Source organism: Lycium barbarum, chromosome 2 (genome assembly GCF_019175385.1).
Source record: "Lycium barbarum isolate Lr01 chromosome 2, ASM1917538v2, whole genome shotgun sequence".
In the NCBI taxonomy this organism is placed as follows: Eukaryota; Viridiplantae; Streptophyta; class Magnoliopsida; order Solanales; family Solanaceae; genus Lycium; species Lycium barbarum.
In genome coordinates, this window is record NC_083338.1 from 151,814,480 (window position 1) to 151,831,968 (window position 17,489).

Here is a 17,489-nt window from a genome sequence, read left to right on the forward strand (position 1 = left end):
AATTCACTAAAATTACAATAAAGAGTAGATATTAATCCATTACTTCCAATGTTAAGAACATTAAAAGTTGAATTTATATAATTTAAATTCTGGATAATAAGTTAAGGACACTTAGTTATGATAAGTTTCAAAACCGAAAATTTCGATTTTCGCTTACGAAGACAACAAGGATAAATGGCTAATAAGATAACACACTGTTAAAGAGACCAAAAAACTTATGTCGTTTAGCTTCTTTTGTTGTGATCATTACTAAGATCAGAAAACGGGAACAGCGTGGAACTAGGATGTCAACCTTTATGAGATATATTCAAATTTTAAACTTGATATAACATAATCTGATTTTTTACAAATTAATTTGATACTATAAGAGTATACTTAATAATATTTACGTAATCTGCGTTGGCTCTATGTTGACGCTTGCTATAAAACCAGGACAGCATACATAACAAGCCACAAAGCACAAAAGAAAGACAGTGACTGACATTACACTCTCTGCTTTTTCATAATTTTGACAATGGCCTTAACAAAACAAAACGGGCTTAGCAAAACTGCTGGCAAGCCTATTCGTTGCAAAGGTATATACTCTTTAGTCTACAAGAAAATCTGTTAATTTTCTGCGATTATCTTTCAATTTTTGATCTTTATCAAATCTTGAAACAACTCGTGAATTTTTGCAAGCATAGTCGGTTCCAAACTTAGATAAAGGAAGATGGTTGTGGTAGATTGACACAAGTGTATAGATAGTCTAATTATAATGAATCCAGATATATTGTGGACTATAAACATGAGTGTCATGCATGGGAGCTAAAGGGGTGGAAGAGGTTCATCTGAACTCTTTTCGTCCGAAAATCACACTGAATAAGTAAGGTCAAATTGTCTTTTTATGTATATACAAAGGCGGATGTAGCTTTTTGGCTTCGGGTCCATCTAAACCCATAAATTTCGGGATATAGATATATATGTAAAAATCTATTAAAATCTTTAACAAATATTACACTGAGCCCATAATTTTAATATTACAATGAATTTAATGCTGAAAATCTTAATAGCTGAACCCATTAAATTAAAAATCTAAATCCTCCTCTTGCATATCTGTTTGCATATATAACAGATGATGAATCCCTTAGTAAAATTTTGTCCCCGCTTCTCTCATGAGATCGTATGTGTAATATGAACAAGGATTGGAGGTAGTATAGTGAGAATAAGTAATCCCATCTTGCATGTTAGGTGCAAACTAGTAAAAAGAAAGTAAACATGTTATTATAGTCAACCCAAACTTGTTTGCGTTGGGGCATTTGTTAATTGATACAGAAACTTTGAGGAAAAAAAACAGTAGGAGGAATTTCTGTTGATAAAAAATGCCGTTTTACTTGAATTCTGTGTTGAATTATGAACCTTTTCACCTGGAAGTTTAAGTTGTTACTTTTAAACTGTTAGTCTTGGATAGAGCGTACTTTTATTTACTTAATTATATTACGTTTCAACACGTTAATCTTTGACTTGTGAGTTGTGCTGCAGCTGCGGTGGCAAGAAAAGCAGGAGAACCGCTGGTGATAGAGGAAGTGATTGTGGCTCCTCCTAAAGCGCATGAAGTTCGACTCAAAATCATTTGTACTTCTCTTTGTTACAGTGACATTACCTTTTGGAGAATGAAAGTATGGAAATTTATGTTTCTTTCCTAATATAGCTAATCAAAGTCTCCTCTGTTGTAGTTTTTGTTTCCTAATTTATGAACTGTCTTTTATTCCTCTTAGGAATTTCCAGGATGCTTTCCAAGAATTATGGGCCATGAAGCTTTCGGGTAAATCTTACTCCTTTTTAATTTTATAATATTGATGTTTGATTGAACACGAAATTTAAAAAGTAAGGAACTACTTTATCGTTAGAATTCGTGATCAGAAACATGGTTATAAGGGCACATCAATTAGTGTTAAAAAGAATTTTTAAAGTTAAAAGTTTCCGAATATAGAAAAGTATCATCTAAAAAGGAAGATATTCAAAATTAAGGCATTGATTCTTAAAAATGCACCAGCAAATATAACATTCTGACTTTTACTGAATTCAAGGGTTGTGGAAAGTGTTGGAGAAAAAGTTGAGGAGTTAAAAGAAGGAGATTCAGCTGTACCAATATTTTTGACGGACTGTATGGACTGTGTAGATTGTAAATCCAAGAAAAGCAACCTTTGTTCCAAATTCCCATTTGAGGTATCTCCGTTGCTGCATAGAGATGAGACAAGCAGATTCACTAGTGTTGACGGAGAAACTTTACACCATTTCCTGTATATATCAAGTTTTTCGGAGTACACAGTCGTTGATGTTGCTAATGTAACGAAGATTGATCCTGAAATCCCACCTAACAGGGCATGTCTCTTTAGTTGTGGAGTATCAACAGGTAAGAGCTGTCAATATGGCCAGTCTGGCTGGCCCCCGCAGACTTTGTAGCTTGGCGGGCCGCCCCACTTTGACGGCCTTGAAATGGCTAGCACAGCCCAGCTTCACGTGAGCTGCCGGCTGGGCCCGGGTCTATCTTCTAATTTTTAAAAATTAAACTCCTTCTCAACTTTGAATGATAGTCATTCTTCCCCCTTTATCTTATATAATATTTATTTTCTCTTTATTATTTTCAATCCTTTATTTATATAATACATTTTTATATTATATGTAATTTTTTTTTTAACTTAGGTATTTATTTAATAAGTTCATTAACATATTAAGTGGAATAATACTTATGAATTTATCACGAAATCTAATGTTATTTTTTATAATTGTTATCTCAATTGTTTTTTTTTTTGTAACTGGAAATTTTATTACCAAAGTATAGTAGTAATATTTATAAATTATTTCTACATATGCATTAAATATATGTATTTATAAGCATGTCTATATATAATTAAATTTAACGTCTCTCTTATTCTCTATTGTCCATAAAAATAAACAAGATTTGGTTGTAATTTAAAATTCATTTACAATATAAATAAATAATTTTTAAGAATTTGTCTCTATTGTATTTTTTTTTTGTATTAGTTGCATTAAATATATTTATAAAGTTATTATTACCTGTTATTTTCAGTTGTATAAATAGATATTAGAGTTTTAATTGTTATTAATAAAATTTATTATTTTTATTCTGCTAATTTATTTCATTATAAAATATTATTAACTTATATACTCAATTAATATTTCTCACTTTTTTTCACCCAGAAGATAATATTTATTTTTTATAGGAAATTTATTACATAGATTAAAGAAAACGAAGAATTTCTTGATTTTAAAAAGTAAAGAAGAAGACAAAAGTTGATAATGTAAGGGTAAAATAGAAATTTTAAAAAGTCAATTAGAATAAAGAAGGAAGAATGACTATTGTTCAAAGTTAACGGGGGAGTTTAATTTTTAAAGCAAAGTTTGAGGTGTAAATGATTTTCACCCCTCTTCTAATAATTTTTACTTGTTATAATCATTTCTAGAGTTAGTTGTATTCAGTCTCGAATTGTTATCAGGCTCTTGAAATTGTCATTTCGATGTGTTTGATGTAACTTTTTCCTTTAAATCGATCTTCACTACAAGAAAGTATAAAAATGGCAATAAAAAATTTAATATTTAGTAACAATTTAGTTTTATTATTTGTAAATGAACTTTTTTGTTGTCAAAAAATTTAATTTTATTGTCATAGTATTGATTATTGTTGCAAAAAGTACTTTTGGCAATAAAAAAAAATTGTTGCACATTGTTGTAATAACAGCCGTTGGGAAAAGTCTACGCAATATTTTTTTTTTTGTTGCCAAAAGCACTTTTTGCAACATAATCAATATATGACAACAAAAAAAAATTTGTTACCAATTTTTTTTTTCTTGTAGTGTCTATTCTATGTTAGAACATTTTTGTGAATGCTATTCGGATCTTTAATCTATAACAGGAAACTATAGTTCCTAGGGTGGTGTCATTTTTACTAATATCTTTTGGTATACTACATAAAAGTAGCGAAAACCAAAAATACGACTCTTTATGGACGAATCTCCAGTAACAGATTCATCAAAATAGACTTAAATCTTATGTAGAAAGAATATATTTCTTATTTAAATAGTTGTAATTGTTTCAATTAACAGTTGGAGTGATCAATGAACGTCCACTCGATGGATAAGAAAAATTAAAGGCTTCACACAGGATGCAGATATTTATTACTTAAAAAGTGCTTGTTTTATCAAACCTGGGAGACTTGGGATGATCAATCACAGTATTTTAGTAATCATAAGAATGATTTATATCAACTAGATTCAGTGGATTGTTGCAGCAAAAATTATCATAACTCGATTGCCTCTTTTAACGGATAGGTGACTCAAATTTTCCCCCCAACTGCCTGTGGTAATATAAGAATACATGATCAAAAGCTTTTTGTTAAAGAGTTTACAACAGGTTCGTGTCTGATTTTATCTAAATTGAGCTTCAGGAGTAGGTGCTGCTTGGAAAACAGCAAATGTGGAACCAGGTTCAACAGTAGCGATCTTTGGTTTGGGTGCAATTGGGTTAGCAGTAAGTTTCTCTTCCAGCTCTGTCTTGCTTATATATGACGGTAGTTTGTAGGCTCTTATGCTTCTAAAGAATTTTTTTAGGTTGCAGAGGGAGCAAGGCTATGTGGTGCTACCAGAATTATCGGCGTAGATATAAACTCGGACAAGTTTGATATAGGTAAGTACTCTTTAGAATCTTGAAAAATCAATTTAAAGGATGACCTCAAGTAATATTCTTCTTCAAGATTAAGTAGTTAGTTCCTTAATAATTCTGCTATACTGCATTCTATAAGTATTTTATCCTTTTTACCTTTCTCATTTGACACAGGGAAGCAGTTTGGAGTTACTGAGTTTGTCAATTCCAAAAGCTGTGGGGATAAACCTGTTAGTCAGGTAGGTCTTTTGTTGGAATAGTGAAATTTTGTATTTAAGAAGTTAACTATTGATTTAGCTTCACGCTCAACTTCTACATATAAGGAGAAATAAAGAAAACATTATGAGCTTGTTTGGATGGGCTTAAAAAAAGCAGCTTATAAGCTAAAAAAAAATAAGTTGGGGTAGGCCAACTTATTTTTTTTGGCTTATAAGCTGCTTTAAATAAGCTAAGCCAAACGGGCTCAATTAATTTTTTGGGTTTATTTTAAGCACTAAATGACTTTAAGCTGGCCAGCCAAACACTCAAAAAAGCTGAAAATAGCTTATGGGCAACTTATAAGTCAATCCAAACGGGCTCTATGTTTATAATTCCAGAATGAGTGTATTATATAAGTCATGAAGCAGCAGCTTCATTCTTTATGTCACTTTGGGATTTACCAACAAATTTTATTCAGTACTTTTAATCCTTCAACTAGCATTAACACTTCTATTCTGTTAATTATATATACTTCAATGTAAGGAATTTTTTTACACTATCAGGTCACCCAAGTATATATGCAGGCAAAACTTCTTAAAATGTGAGATTTGTAATCTTGAAAATAAGTCAAAGTACCTGCTACATGTAAAGGTGACCTGACGGTGTCAAAAGTTTCTTACACTGACGGTGTATATATTTTAAAAGAAAAAAGATGGTAGGTCGGCGTTGAACGCTTCAACTTGGCCGCTGAAGAAGGCGAAGGCTGGGCGAGAGACTACGCCAACTTACTACATACTGTCATGGTTTAAGCTTTAGGCTCCATAGATGGAACTCTGTTTAGGTATTAGGGAGCGGAGGACACCACTCAGCACCGCTCCGTGGGGTGGGGTTCAATGCCTAACAAAAAGGGCCAAAAAATATCACAATGATACTTATCCTTTGCCATAACTTCCATAGTTTTTTTGTTTTTTATTGAGCAGGTGATAATTGAGATGACTAATGGAGGTGCTGACTATTGCTTTGAATGTGTTGGTCTGGCAACACTTGTGCAGGAAGCATTTGCCTGCTGCAGAAAGGTTTCCCCACATAACACTTTTTACTAATCAACAAAATGAACAAAACAAGTTCCTTGTAACTACTCTCTAATTATTTTAAAAACTAATTTGTATAGTTTTTACTTTTCTCCACCACCCTTTGCAGGGTTGGGGAAAAACAGTTGTTTTAGGAGTTGATAAGCCAGATGCACAGCTCAACTTCAACTCTCTTGAGGTTCTTCAGAGTCGGAAAACTCTCACAGGAGCACTCTTTGGAGGTCTCAAACCCAAATCCGATGTTCCTATCCTTGCTAAGTGTTACCTTAACAAGGTACTTAATCAATCTGCTTTACAATTATAGTGGGTAAAGTTCAGTTACTTTAATGTGACTTTACAGTGGATAAAGTTATGTGACCATACGTGAAATTAACTACATTTTTGCGGTTTTCAGGAATTGCAATTGGACAAGTTTGTGACGCATGAAGTGAATTTTGAAGACATCAATAAGGCTTTCGATTTACTTATTCAAGGAAAGAGCCTACGCTGTGTTATTTGGATGGACAAGTGATTTACCTTATTGCAGTCTGCTTTGTTTTCAGTTAGTGTAACTCAACTCTCGAAAACCATGTCACATTTATGTTCATTTGGTCTCGAGTTCGAGTCAAACTTGGCATTTCTATACTTGGCCTCTTTTAGAGAAATTCTCAAAATATGGATGTGATTGGATTACTACAGCAAACATATTATCGTAGATTTTGCAATGTAATGCTATGCAACTTAAACATAATCACAAATTTAACGGACTGAAGAAACATACAAGGCAAGCTAGATTAGAGAAGCATCAACAATATGATAGATGCAATAGGATTGAAATTTTTATCAAGATAACAGGTCAATCATTTCTTTAATTTTTGTGCATTTTCAAGCATACAAGCTGCTATTTTCATGTGAAAATCTTAAGGCACAGAAAAAACACTAGATGTACCAGTATTATAAGAGTTTGGTGATTCTGTTGTTGCTGTTGTTGTATGAGACTAGACTAGCTTAAACCTTTCTAATATACTTTCTCCCTCTCATTTTAACTAAGGCTTTAGTTTAAAAAATTATCCCCAAATAATTGATGAAGTTGCTTTTGGTGGGAACGTTTTACCCCACAACTTTCTAGCCAAATTTGAATTAGTCGGTTTATTAAAGAAGTGGATGTCCAATGCAACGTTGCGAGGTCCGCGATTCACCACGTTTATCAATCTGCAAAACCTGGCCCAATAAAGGACCCTATTTTTTCCTCTAATAGGAGGTCAATATCTGTTTGGTATGTGTTGCCCAATGATCTTATTACTCCTTCCGTTCACTCTTACTTGTCATATATTTTTCATATAGTTTTTGAACACCTAATATTTAAATTTAAAATATTGCGTTAATCTAATTCAATTTAGCTCAGTAAATTAGTTAAATTGACTTTCAAAAAGTGAAACACGACAAGTAAAGTGAACGAAGGGAGTACTTAGAAGTTTCACCTAGGTACTTTTAATTGTTCATCAAATAAACGGAAACTAAGGGGTTCTATATGGAGAAAAACATTTTCTAAAGAATATTTTTCCATTTTCTCATGTTCAGTTGGTTAAATTTTGTGAGAAGCATTTTTTTCTAGAAAATAAGTTTCTTAAAACCAAAGAAAATGACTTTCTTAGTGAAAGTAGGAAAAACAAGTTCTACAAGTGATATTCCACATTATTGTGTCTGTCTACCTTCGGCACACCTCATCTTCACACCTCACCTCTCATAGTATTTGTCTTGATTATATATAAATGCTTTTAGAGAGAACATTTATTTTTTATGTACCGAATACAAATAAATAAGTAAGAAACTACTTATTTTTTTCAAAAATATTTTCAAACATGTACACACCTTAAAGTTTTTCCTAATTATTTTTTAAGTACTGCAGCTGCCGACAACGGTCACCGACAATATGATACTCCACGCTCTCAAGGTTATATATCTTTTATACTCTATAATATAATGTCTGTTCCAGTTTTATTTGAACTTTAATACTGTGTACACGTTGGAATAAATAATATAAATAATATTCCTATCCTAATTCAAGAAGTCCGCCTTCATTTTGAGTTAAAACACTTTTTCTTTAGACTTTAAAATACTATTGCTGAATCGACGTTTAAATTGGTTTTTTCCCACATAAACCTAATAGTGAGCTGACTAAAATGTAGAAGACTATTAATCTTGTAAACGTATATAAGCGTACTCCTATATCCATTTTCAATATTTGTCCAATAATTGATATTCCCTTTATTTTAAGTGGTTTTAAACTAAAAATATTTGTAATGTATATAATGTAAGATATTGAATTATAGAGTTATTAAATATAAAAAGTGAATTTTTTAAAACAAATCAAGAAGAAAAATAAGATACGTTTATATAAAATGATGGAATACTTTATTCTATTTATTCTCACCCCAATATTTTTTTCTTTTAGATTTTTGGGAAAGCAGTCTCTGCAACAAAAAATGTTGCATCCATTTTTTTTTTTTTTTGGTGATCTTGCTAAGTGCAAGAAAATATATTTTTAACATTTTCTTCTTTTTATTTCACTACAAATATAAGAAGCATATTTGGTCATTTAGAACGTTTTATGATCAAATTCTCATAAATTTCATGTATTTTTGTTATACTATAGCAATTTCTACCAATCCAATAGATCAATTAAGATACTATATTTATAATATATTGGTTTAACCTCAACTACTCTCAGTAAAAGTTGCCCAACTCAAAAAAATTATGGCTATACAATTTCTTCTTCAAGAGTTCATTGACAAAGAATTAAATAATGAAAAGATTAGTACAAAAGCAAATATGAGGAAAATTCAATCCCCATCCTAGAAATGAAAATCAGCCTTTTAAGATCCCAAATAGCTCCACCTATAATTAAAATTAACTCTTTATTAATTATAAAGCCAATTAAAATGTAAATTAGTAGTAGTGGTAGTAGTAAATAAATAGCAGTACTATACAAATGTAGAAAAGTTACTTTAGTACAGTACAGGGCCCGAAAATGGAAACAAGATTTAACAATCTTTCAATCTTTTTTTGGCAGAAATGTGGGTCCCGCATATGCAGCCTGACATCATCAGTTTTGGAGGGTAGTTAAAGAACCCTAAAGTTAAAACTATTTACCAATTTATACAAGAATAACCAATGGAATAATTTTAAGTATTAAGGGCAAATTGGACAATTCTTGTTAACTCCAAGCTCTCATTCCCTCTCATATTCTAATTCTAAAATAACAGAGTCCGACACTTTTGTAACCAAAAAAAAAAAAAAATTGAAACTAAATTAACCCATTAAAAAAAAAAGAATCAAACTAGGCTTCACGCACAGATTCTGTGCGTGAAACCATTCCCTAAAAACCCCAACCCACCGCATGCACTCTCTCCTCTTTCATTTCCTCCATCTTCACCCTTTCAACACACTTTTGTACTTCCAAAATCATGTCTCAAAGTTTTGAAACTTCAATGTTTGCTATACAACCCGATATTTGCGAATGCAGATATTACTGTAAACTAAAAACATCAAAGACCCAAGATAATCCGGGTCGTCGTTTTTGGCGTTGTAAAGTGCCCGAAGTAAGTGTTTTTACATTTTTTAGTGATTTTTTTTCTTCACGTTATCCATATATTTTACTTTAAAAAACTGATTTTGTTATAATGTTTATAGGATATGGGCGGTTGCAAATACTTTCGGTGGGAAATTCACGTGGATAAAACGGTGGCGGCGAAGTTTAAAAATTCAATTTTGGATAGGGATACCGCGACTTTACGTATCTGTAGAGATACCGCTAAGTTGGACTCGGAATTTAAGCTTGTGGAAGCTGAAGAAAAAATTGAAGGTTTAGAGGTGTTGCTCACCGATTCCGAAAAAAAACGAAATTTTCTGAAGGCTAAACTTAGAGAGGCTCAACACGAGAAAATAACTTTGAAAGAAAAACTTAAATTGTGGAAGATTATTTGTGCTATGTTGTTGTTGTTGTTCATTATTTACATGTATTTTGTTTATTAAGTTTAATATTTCTATGGATTATGTTTTTTACAAGTTGTATCTTTTCCCCTATAATGTAATCCGCAGACTTTATGTACTAATTTATTTGTGTTTTTTTGTGAAATTGTCAATTAATAATAGACTTTAACAATAAACATTGAAGAATTAAAAACATGCTAAACTAATTCAAATTTATGACTTCATCATAAAACAAAAATACAAATTAACAGGCTTAGTCCGAAACTTAAATGACCCATAATCTAAGACAGTGAGCTTAAATAGACCCTAATCGTCATCAGAATAGAAGCCCTCGATATCGTCCTCAGAACGATATTGGCGGTCTCTTAACACACATTTTTTTTCAGGAGATGTTAGTTCTCTACCGGTTGATGATGCTTGTTCTTCAGCCAACTTTAGCATGTAAAATCTACAACGTCTTGCCAGCATTCTGTTGTTTTCTTTTCTAATCCTTTGTACGGCCATCTCGCAAGTTGTTGGACTTACTTGAGCCATGGTTAGTGAGTACCTTGTTGGGATTGGAGCGTTGAGATTTTCCAAGTCACGAACAAGACGTTCTGATTCGTCAATCCGATGTGACCATTCTCGGCGTAAACCGCAATAATATTCTCGCGGATCTGAATATTTCACACTGCAGAAATCATCATTACACTCCACAAGAAGGTGCAGATTTAGCTCGTCTAGTTTGAAATCACTGGTATCACTCGAAAAACTGCTATGATTTGAACTCTCATCATCACTGCTATTTAGTTCTTTTGGAAGGAGTAAAGACCAAACTGAGTTTCTACTACTTGACATTGAATATGGTGTAGTCTAATAACAAAAGAAAGGACTACTTATATAGTTGCAAACCCCCAAGTACCCTCGGGGGGGGGGTCTTTATGACCCTACCTACTTACCTTATTATAAGAAAAATATTAATCTTCATCGGACATTTCACAGTCCGAATCCCACTTGGATCTAAATCTTGTGCTACCAACAACAACAACAACAACAACAAGCCCAGTATAATCCCACCATGTGGGGTCTGGGGAGGGTAGAGTGTATGCAAACCTAACCCCCACCTTGAAAGGTAGGGCGGCTGTTTCCGAAAGACCCTCGGCTCAAGAGAGGAGAGAAAAAAAAAAGGGCAAGACAAAAGGTTAGATATGATCAAGCGTATCAAAAACAATATGAAAGCAAGGAATAACAAAGTAAGAAAGTCATGGTAAAAGGAGAATTAACTGCTATAAATAACTATGAAAATGAAAACAATGAAAGTAAATAAGCCATTATAAACCAACAGATACTCGCAGAAACTCGCAGAAATCAAGAGACAAGAAACTATAGAACAACATAACTACTCTTAAGGGAGGATAAACGCGACTACCTACTATCCTTCTACCCTAATATGAGTCCTCCATACCCTCCTATCTAAGGTCATGTCCTCCGTAAGCAGGAAATGCGCCATGTCCTGTCTAATCACTTCCCCCCAATACTTCTTCGGCCTACCTCTACCTCTTCTGAAACCGTCGCTGGCCAATACTTCTTCGGCCCCCCAATACTTCTTGTGCTACCATGTATACTATATTCTACCCTATGGTAACGTATTTGCATCCGATTGTTCTCTTCGCGAAAACGATTAAGAGCAAAATTAAACTCTTATGGAGTTCCACGAGACATTGACATAGCACATTTTTTGGGTGTTTAAGCCCTATTGAAGCTAACTTTTGCTCCAGTGCTTCAGCCTCCCTAACATGCCAATTTCACTCCTCTCTAATTGTTTTATTGTATTCTTGATTGAATCTTTTGTTAGGGTTATTTGAGTAATGAAAATCATCATCATCATCTAGTTCTCATGTCCTACCCATTGCTTTAAATATTTTTGCTGGGGTAAAACATGTAATAGAATCAAGATTTCCCAATTGGTTGTAGAATGTCATGATAACTCGTTTTAAAGTGAATACTAGTTGTTTGTCAATCATGTTATGTATAGTCATGCATTTTTTGACCGTTTATTTGAATTAAATTCATATTATGCAATGTTCTTATGCGCAATGGGACATGATTTGACAACACATCATGCATACCAATTTCAACTTTTTTATGACACCTAAAGGACCGATTTGACAACACAATGCTGCATTTTTAACCGTTTATTTGAATTAAATTCATATTACGCAATGTTCTTGTGCGCAATGGGACATGATTTGACAACACATCATGCATGCCAATTTCAGCTTTTTTATGACACCTAAAGGACCGATTTGACAACACAATGCTGCATTTTTTACCGTTTATTTGAATTAAATTCATATTACGCAATGTTCTTGTGCGCAATGGGACATGATTTGACAACACATCATGCATGCCAATTTCAGCTTTTTTATGACACCTAAAGGACCGATTTGACAACACAATGCTGCATTTTTAACCGTTTATTTGAATTAAATTCATATTACGCAATGTTCTTGTGCGCAATGGGATATGATTTGACAACACATCATGCATGCCAATTTCAGTTTTTTTATGACACCTAAAGGACCGATTTGACAACACAATGCTGTATTTTTGACCGTTTATTTGAATTAAATTCATATTACGTAATGTTCTTGTGCGCAATGGGACATGATTTGACAACATATCATGCATGTCAATTTCAGGTATTTTATGACACCTAAAGGATCGATTTGACAACACAATGCTGCATTTTTTACCGTTTATTTGAATTAAATTCATATTACGCAATGTTCTTGTGCGCAATAGAGGTAAATATGAATCTATTTAAGAAGAATGTTGGACGAGGTAAAAACTCATCCATTTCATAAGTTTAAGTCTCTTAAGTCATTCAAAAAAACCTATCTTAAGTTCCTACAAAAAATGGCTCAAGATATTCCACCAGTTAAGGTTTCAATACATTGGGATAGTATTATCCTTGATAACAATAGTACAGTTCGTTACAATAAAAGACCAAACGTTCATGTTAAATGTCCAGTTGAAAAGTCTTATGAATCACTAGTCACTTACATATATGAAAAAATGAAGGTTAGTACAGATAAGTATGAAATCTCTATAACAGGTAGATATCCACAATCAGTTTCCAATGGTATAGTGCTTTATGGTAGGCATTATATCAATGATGATGATTTTTTAAGGGATTATTTAAATGCGCTAGAAGAATTAAAACACTTAGTTGCCCTTAATATTCTGGAGATGTATGTTGAAAAGATACAAAGAGAGGTTCCGCAAGAACAACCCGGTAACACGTATGGAGATTTTATGTCTTAAGGGTGTATTTTGAGTGGACAGGTGCCGCTGGAAAATCTTACCCCACAATTAAATCAAACTTGATAAATATGCATTCTTATATTATTATTTTGCGCAGTAGCACGTGTTTATTGTATGTATTGCTAAATAGCCATTTTTAAATCTTTGTAGGGGTTATAGACCTGATACGAATAATATTGGGCAGTCATCTCAATTTAGTGGAGCAAGTCATTATTATTAGAACTCTCAGTCCAGTGGAGCTGATTATTACAATAATTCTCAGTTCAGTGGAGCTGATTATTATAATAATTCCCAATTCGGTGCAGCTGATTATTATCAAAACTCGCCAGTGGTACCACATGTGGATGAAAGGCAGTCCTCTCAGTTTGGTGGAGTTGATCACTCTCCACACCATGCTCATAATCAATATGTGTAGGTTCATCACCTAGATGCTAAATAATATATATATATATATATATATATATATATATATATATATATATATATATATATATATTTGTGAATTTGGAATTTAACATATGCAATCTATCGTGTAGGAGGAGGCCTTTCTTAGATGGCGCTGATTGTCCAAGTTATGTGGATACATCAGAGAGTAATGGCGATGAACCAGCTAATAATGCAGAGGTAACCGATGATGAAGATAGTGATGGGGATGAAGAAGATACGCATTTTACTCCCCAGAACCAACTCACCACCACATACCACCTCCGATGGCGGAAAACCCAATTCCTGACAGCCTAATGCAGTGGCATTCTGACTATATTCCATATCTTGACAGTCTACAAGGTCGTGAGGATGCATTTGTCTTCACAAGAGATGATTATCAAAGTCACCAAAAAATGTGGATTGAACCAAAAAATCCCATGACTGATGAATACGTCATTGCAAAGGGAATGTAGTTCACATCAAGAAAGATATTGCAACGGGTTGTCAGAATGTATTGTGTAAAGGATATGAGGGAGTTTAAGGTTGATGACTCAAACAAATCGGTATAGAGGCTGATTTGTAAGCGACATACTTAAGGCTGTCGGTGGTTGCTTCGGGGAATTGCTAAGCCGGATGGTCTGTGGGAAATCACAAAAATCCACCCGAAGCACACTTGTGATATGGGACAAAGTCGAGCAGATCATTTTAATCTAGATATAAACATGATTGCTCATGTGTTACTTAAACACATTGAGGAAATTCCAAGGTAACTTATCTGACCGTTTACATTATATATCTTATAGCAATTAAAATATCATTGCTAAATGTTGTTTGTTTAAACTTATGGAGGATGCCTTTCAAAACTTGTATTGGCATGGTCCACTCAAAATCTGGTAAAATCATAAGCAAGAGAAAGGGATTTCTCGGGCGTAGACGTGCTTTTGAAACGATCTTTGAAACTTGGGAATCCTCTTTTCAGGCGTTGCCGGGGTATATGGCGGCTCTACAACATGCTAATCCTGGAACTGTTGTACAATGGCGGCTTTTAGAGGGCAGAATTTTAGACTTCGTCTTTTGGGCATTCAAACCAAGTATTGATGGTTTTTGCTCACTGCCGGAATGTGATATCGATAGATGGGACACATGTATATGGCTGATATGACATTAAGCTCCTAATTGCAGTAGGTATGGATGCCAATGGGTCAATATTCCCTCTTGCTTTCGTAATTGCCGCCAACGAGAGCAACGATACATGGGAGATGTTCTTGACTCATCTACAAACTCATGTTATTAAGGGTCGTCAGGGCATATGTGTCCTATCGGATCGTCATAAAGGCATATTGCACAATATGCGTACTCTGGAAGGGTGGCAGCCTCCCCATGCTTACCATCGATATTGCTTAAGGCACTTAAAGGCTAATTTGCAAATAAAGTTTGCAAATGGCACTGTAAACAAATTGATGTAGGGGGCTGCGATGTAACATCAACAAAGAAAATGGGCTGCAAAAATAGAGCTGCTAAATGAGTGAGTGAAGAGGCATATGTTTGGTTTATGAAATTAGAAGTTGAAAAATGGACGCTTTATGCTGATGGAAGAAGGAGATGGGGCATGCTCACAACGAACAGCTCAGAGTCTTTCAATGGACTCCTCAAATCTACTCGAGGACTACCTGTCACCGCAATGGTAAGACTAACTTTCAGGCAGGTCGTGGAGTGATTTGCGGATAGGACAAGGCAGGCAAGAGCTATATTAGCCGACGAGAGAACATGGATGCCAAAGCCCTATAAAAAGATGGAGCACCATAGAAGAAAGGCAAAGGGTCACCAAATGACCGAGTATGACGTCGTTCAACGATTGTATGAAGTTAGAACGGGTTATTGCGACGGCAAAGGAGGAAACAAACATATCGTTACTGAGCGTACACAATCATGCACTTGTGGTAAGTGGCAAACGTACCACATGCCATGTTCTCATGCAGTCAAGTGCTTTGAGAGAATGCCCAGAAATGTAACTGATTATGTGACGGAGGAATATAAGGTCGTAAAATACCTTAAAGCATATTCGGGCCAATTCCGTCCCCTTAGTGATCAAGCTTATTGGCCAGCCGCGCCGTTTTCTATGATTGCGAACAAGAACCATATCCGTAAATGGGGAAAAAACAAGCTAACCCGTTATCACAATCAAATGGATGTTAGCGAAAAGACTTACTCTCACAAGTGCTTGACATGTAAGCAATTTGGGCATGATAAGCATTCATGTGGGCAAAACTCCCGTGGTGGCAGCACATCTGGAAGTAGAAGAGTGTCTAGGACTTGATTTTTTTTTAAGTCTATTGTAATTTAATGATGTATTTCGTTGCTAATGGAATGAAATATTTTTCAATTATTATGAACCTCTCGTCTTGAACCAAAAAAGTACTTTCATAGCTTTGAGAGTAAAACAAAAGAGATTAATCAAAACCCTATAAAATATGGCACTTAAACCTAAATATAACAAGTTTTCAAATGTACTTCGGAGCACTTTACAACCCCTAAAACGACGATCCAAATGTATATGTATACTTGATGTAATGAGCCGATATTATTGTACACTAAAAAAAATATTAAGTTCTATATAAAATATTTATATTCCGGTGTTTTGAAACGTGACTAATCTTAGGTCAAAGTACGCAAAAAATCTTAATTTTGAGTTTGATTTCCAGAGAATAAAGGTTGGGCTGGGGGGTTTAGGGATAGGTTTCACGCACAGATTTTGTGCGTGAAAGGGCCAAAATGCAAATGTACACTTTGGCCCTTTCATGCACAGAATCTGTGCATGAAGCCTAGTTTGGTTCTTTTCTTTTAATGGGTTAGTTTGGTTCCCAATTTTATTTTTTTTGGGTTAAAAAAGTGTCGTCCCCAAAATAACAGCACAACACAAAAGGCAGAAGAGAAATAGTCAAGAAAACTGAGCCTATTTAAGCCAATTAAATCAAGTTGTTATATTTTTAGTACATGAGGTACAAAAAGCTGCAGCACAGGAAAATGGTTAAATATCTGAAATGCCCTTAAAGCATATAGCTGAAGCAGACGTGGTTTGACCCTAAGCTCCCCTCAAGTTAGTTGCTTATATATTAGTAGTAAATAGCCACACTATATACATAATTAGTGTATACCTTTTATATGTTTAGCTAGTAACTGTAATTATTTTGGCCGAATGGCCAAATGTCCAAGTATGTTAAAAGCCCTTAACATATAAGTGTAGAATTTATATAAAATAAGGGGGTGTAAGTGTTTGGTTTTTAAATACAAAGGTCTATTCATAACTAAGTTATAATACAAGATGTTAAGTGTAGTTAACCCTTTGGATTTATAATCGAAAACGAGTATGTCGGTTTTTCAGTTAACAATTGACAGCAAGGAATGGTAACGTTGTTAAAATGACCAAAAACTTATGTCACTATCTTCTATTGTTGCTGTCACTAATCAAGTCAGAAAACGGGAAAGGCATGGGAATTGGGATGTCAATTTATGAGACTATTCAGAGTTTAAAGTTGATATAACATAATCTGATACTTAACAAACTAATTTGTTTGGGCAAACTTATTTTTCCCAATAAGTGTTTATTTTAAAAATGTAAGCTGTTTGGTTAAACTTTTAGGAGAAAATAAATGTTCCTGGGAATAATAAAAACAGTTTTTTAGAAGCTAAAAAAAATAGTTTTGCCCAAAAGCATTTTTGTGCAACAAACACTTAGAACTTAGAAGCATATTTTAAAACTTAGCCAAACATTAATTGTTGCTCAAAAATGTTTTTTAAATTAATTAGCTAAACTTGTTTTTCGCCAAAAATACTTTT

At 33.8% G+C, this 17,489-nt stretch overlaps 1 protein-coding gene across 4 annotated transcripts; it reads left to right on the forward strand.

Annotated features, from left to right (window-relative positions):
• Positions 1–433: 433 nt before the first annotated feature.
• Positions 434–6,572, forward strand: LOC132628179 (alcohol dehydrogenase-like 7). 4 transcript variants are annotated; one of them, XM_060343923.1, is made up of 10 exons: positions 434–575; positions 1,519–1,655; positions 1,755–1,801; positions 2,067–2,392; positions 4,445–4,527; positions 4,608–4,683; positions 4,834–4,898; positions 5,838–5,933; positions 6,058–6,222; positions 6,343–6,572. In XM_060343923.1, exons 1-10 carry the CDS (start codon positions 515–517, stop codon positions 6,457–6,459), a joined length of 1,173 nt encoding a protein of 390 aa, XP_060199906.1. In that variant the 5' UTR covers positions 434–514; the 3' UTR covers positions 6,460–6,572. The 4 variants fall into 4 exon arrangements, with proteins under 4 accessions (XP_060199906.1, XP_060199910.1, XP_060199907.1 ...); XM_060343924.1 differs by lacking the exon at positions 434–575 and adding an exon at positions 872–1,432; XM_060343927.1 differs by lacking the exon at positions 6,343–6,572 and having other exon boundaries at positions 6,029–6,216.
• Positions 6,573–17,489: the final 10,917 nt, after the last annotated feature.

What these genes read in the sequence shown, in the direction of transcription:
- LOC132628179 (XM_060343923.1), top strand. Translation starts at nt 515, where the DNA reads ATGGCCTTAACAAAACAAAACGGGCTTAGCAAAACTGCTGGCAAGCCT. An exon ending in GGGATAAACCTGTTAGTCAG is followed by an intron (nt 4,899 to 5,837) that starts GTAGGTCTTTTG and finishes TTTATTGAGCAG; the next exon opens with GTGATAATTGAGATGACTAA. An exon ending in CTAAGTGTTACCTTAACAAG is followed by an intron (nt 6,223 to 6,342) that starts GTACTTAATCAA and finishes TGCGGTTTTCAG; the next exon opens with GAATTGCAATTGGACAAGTT.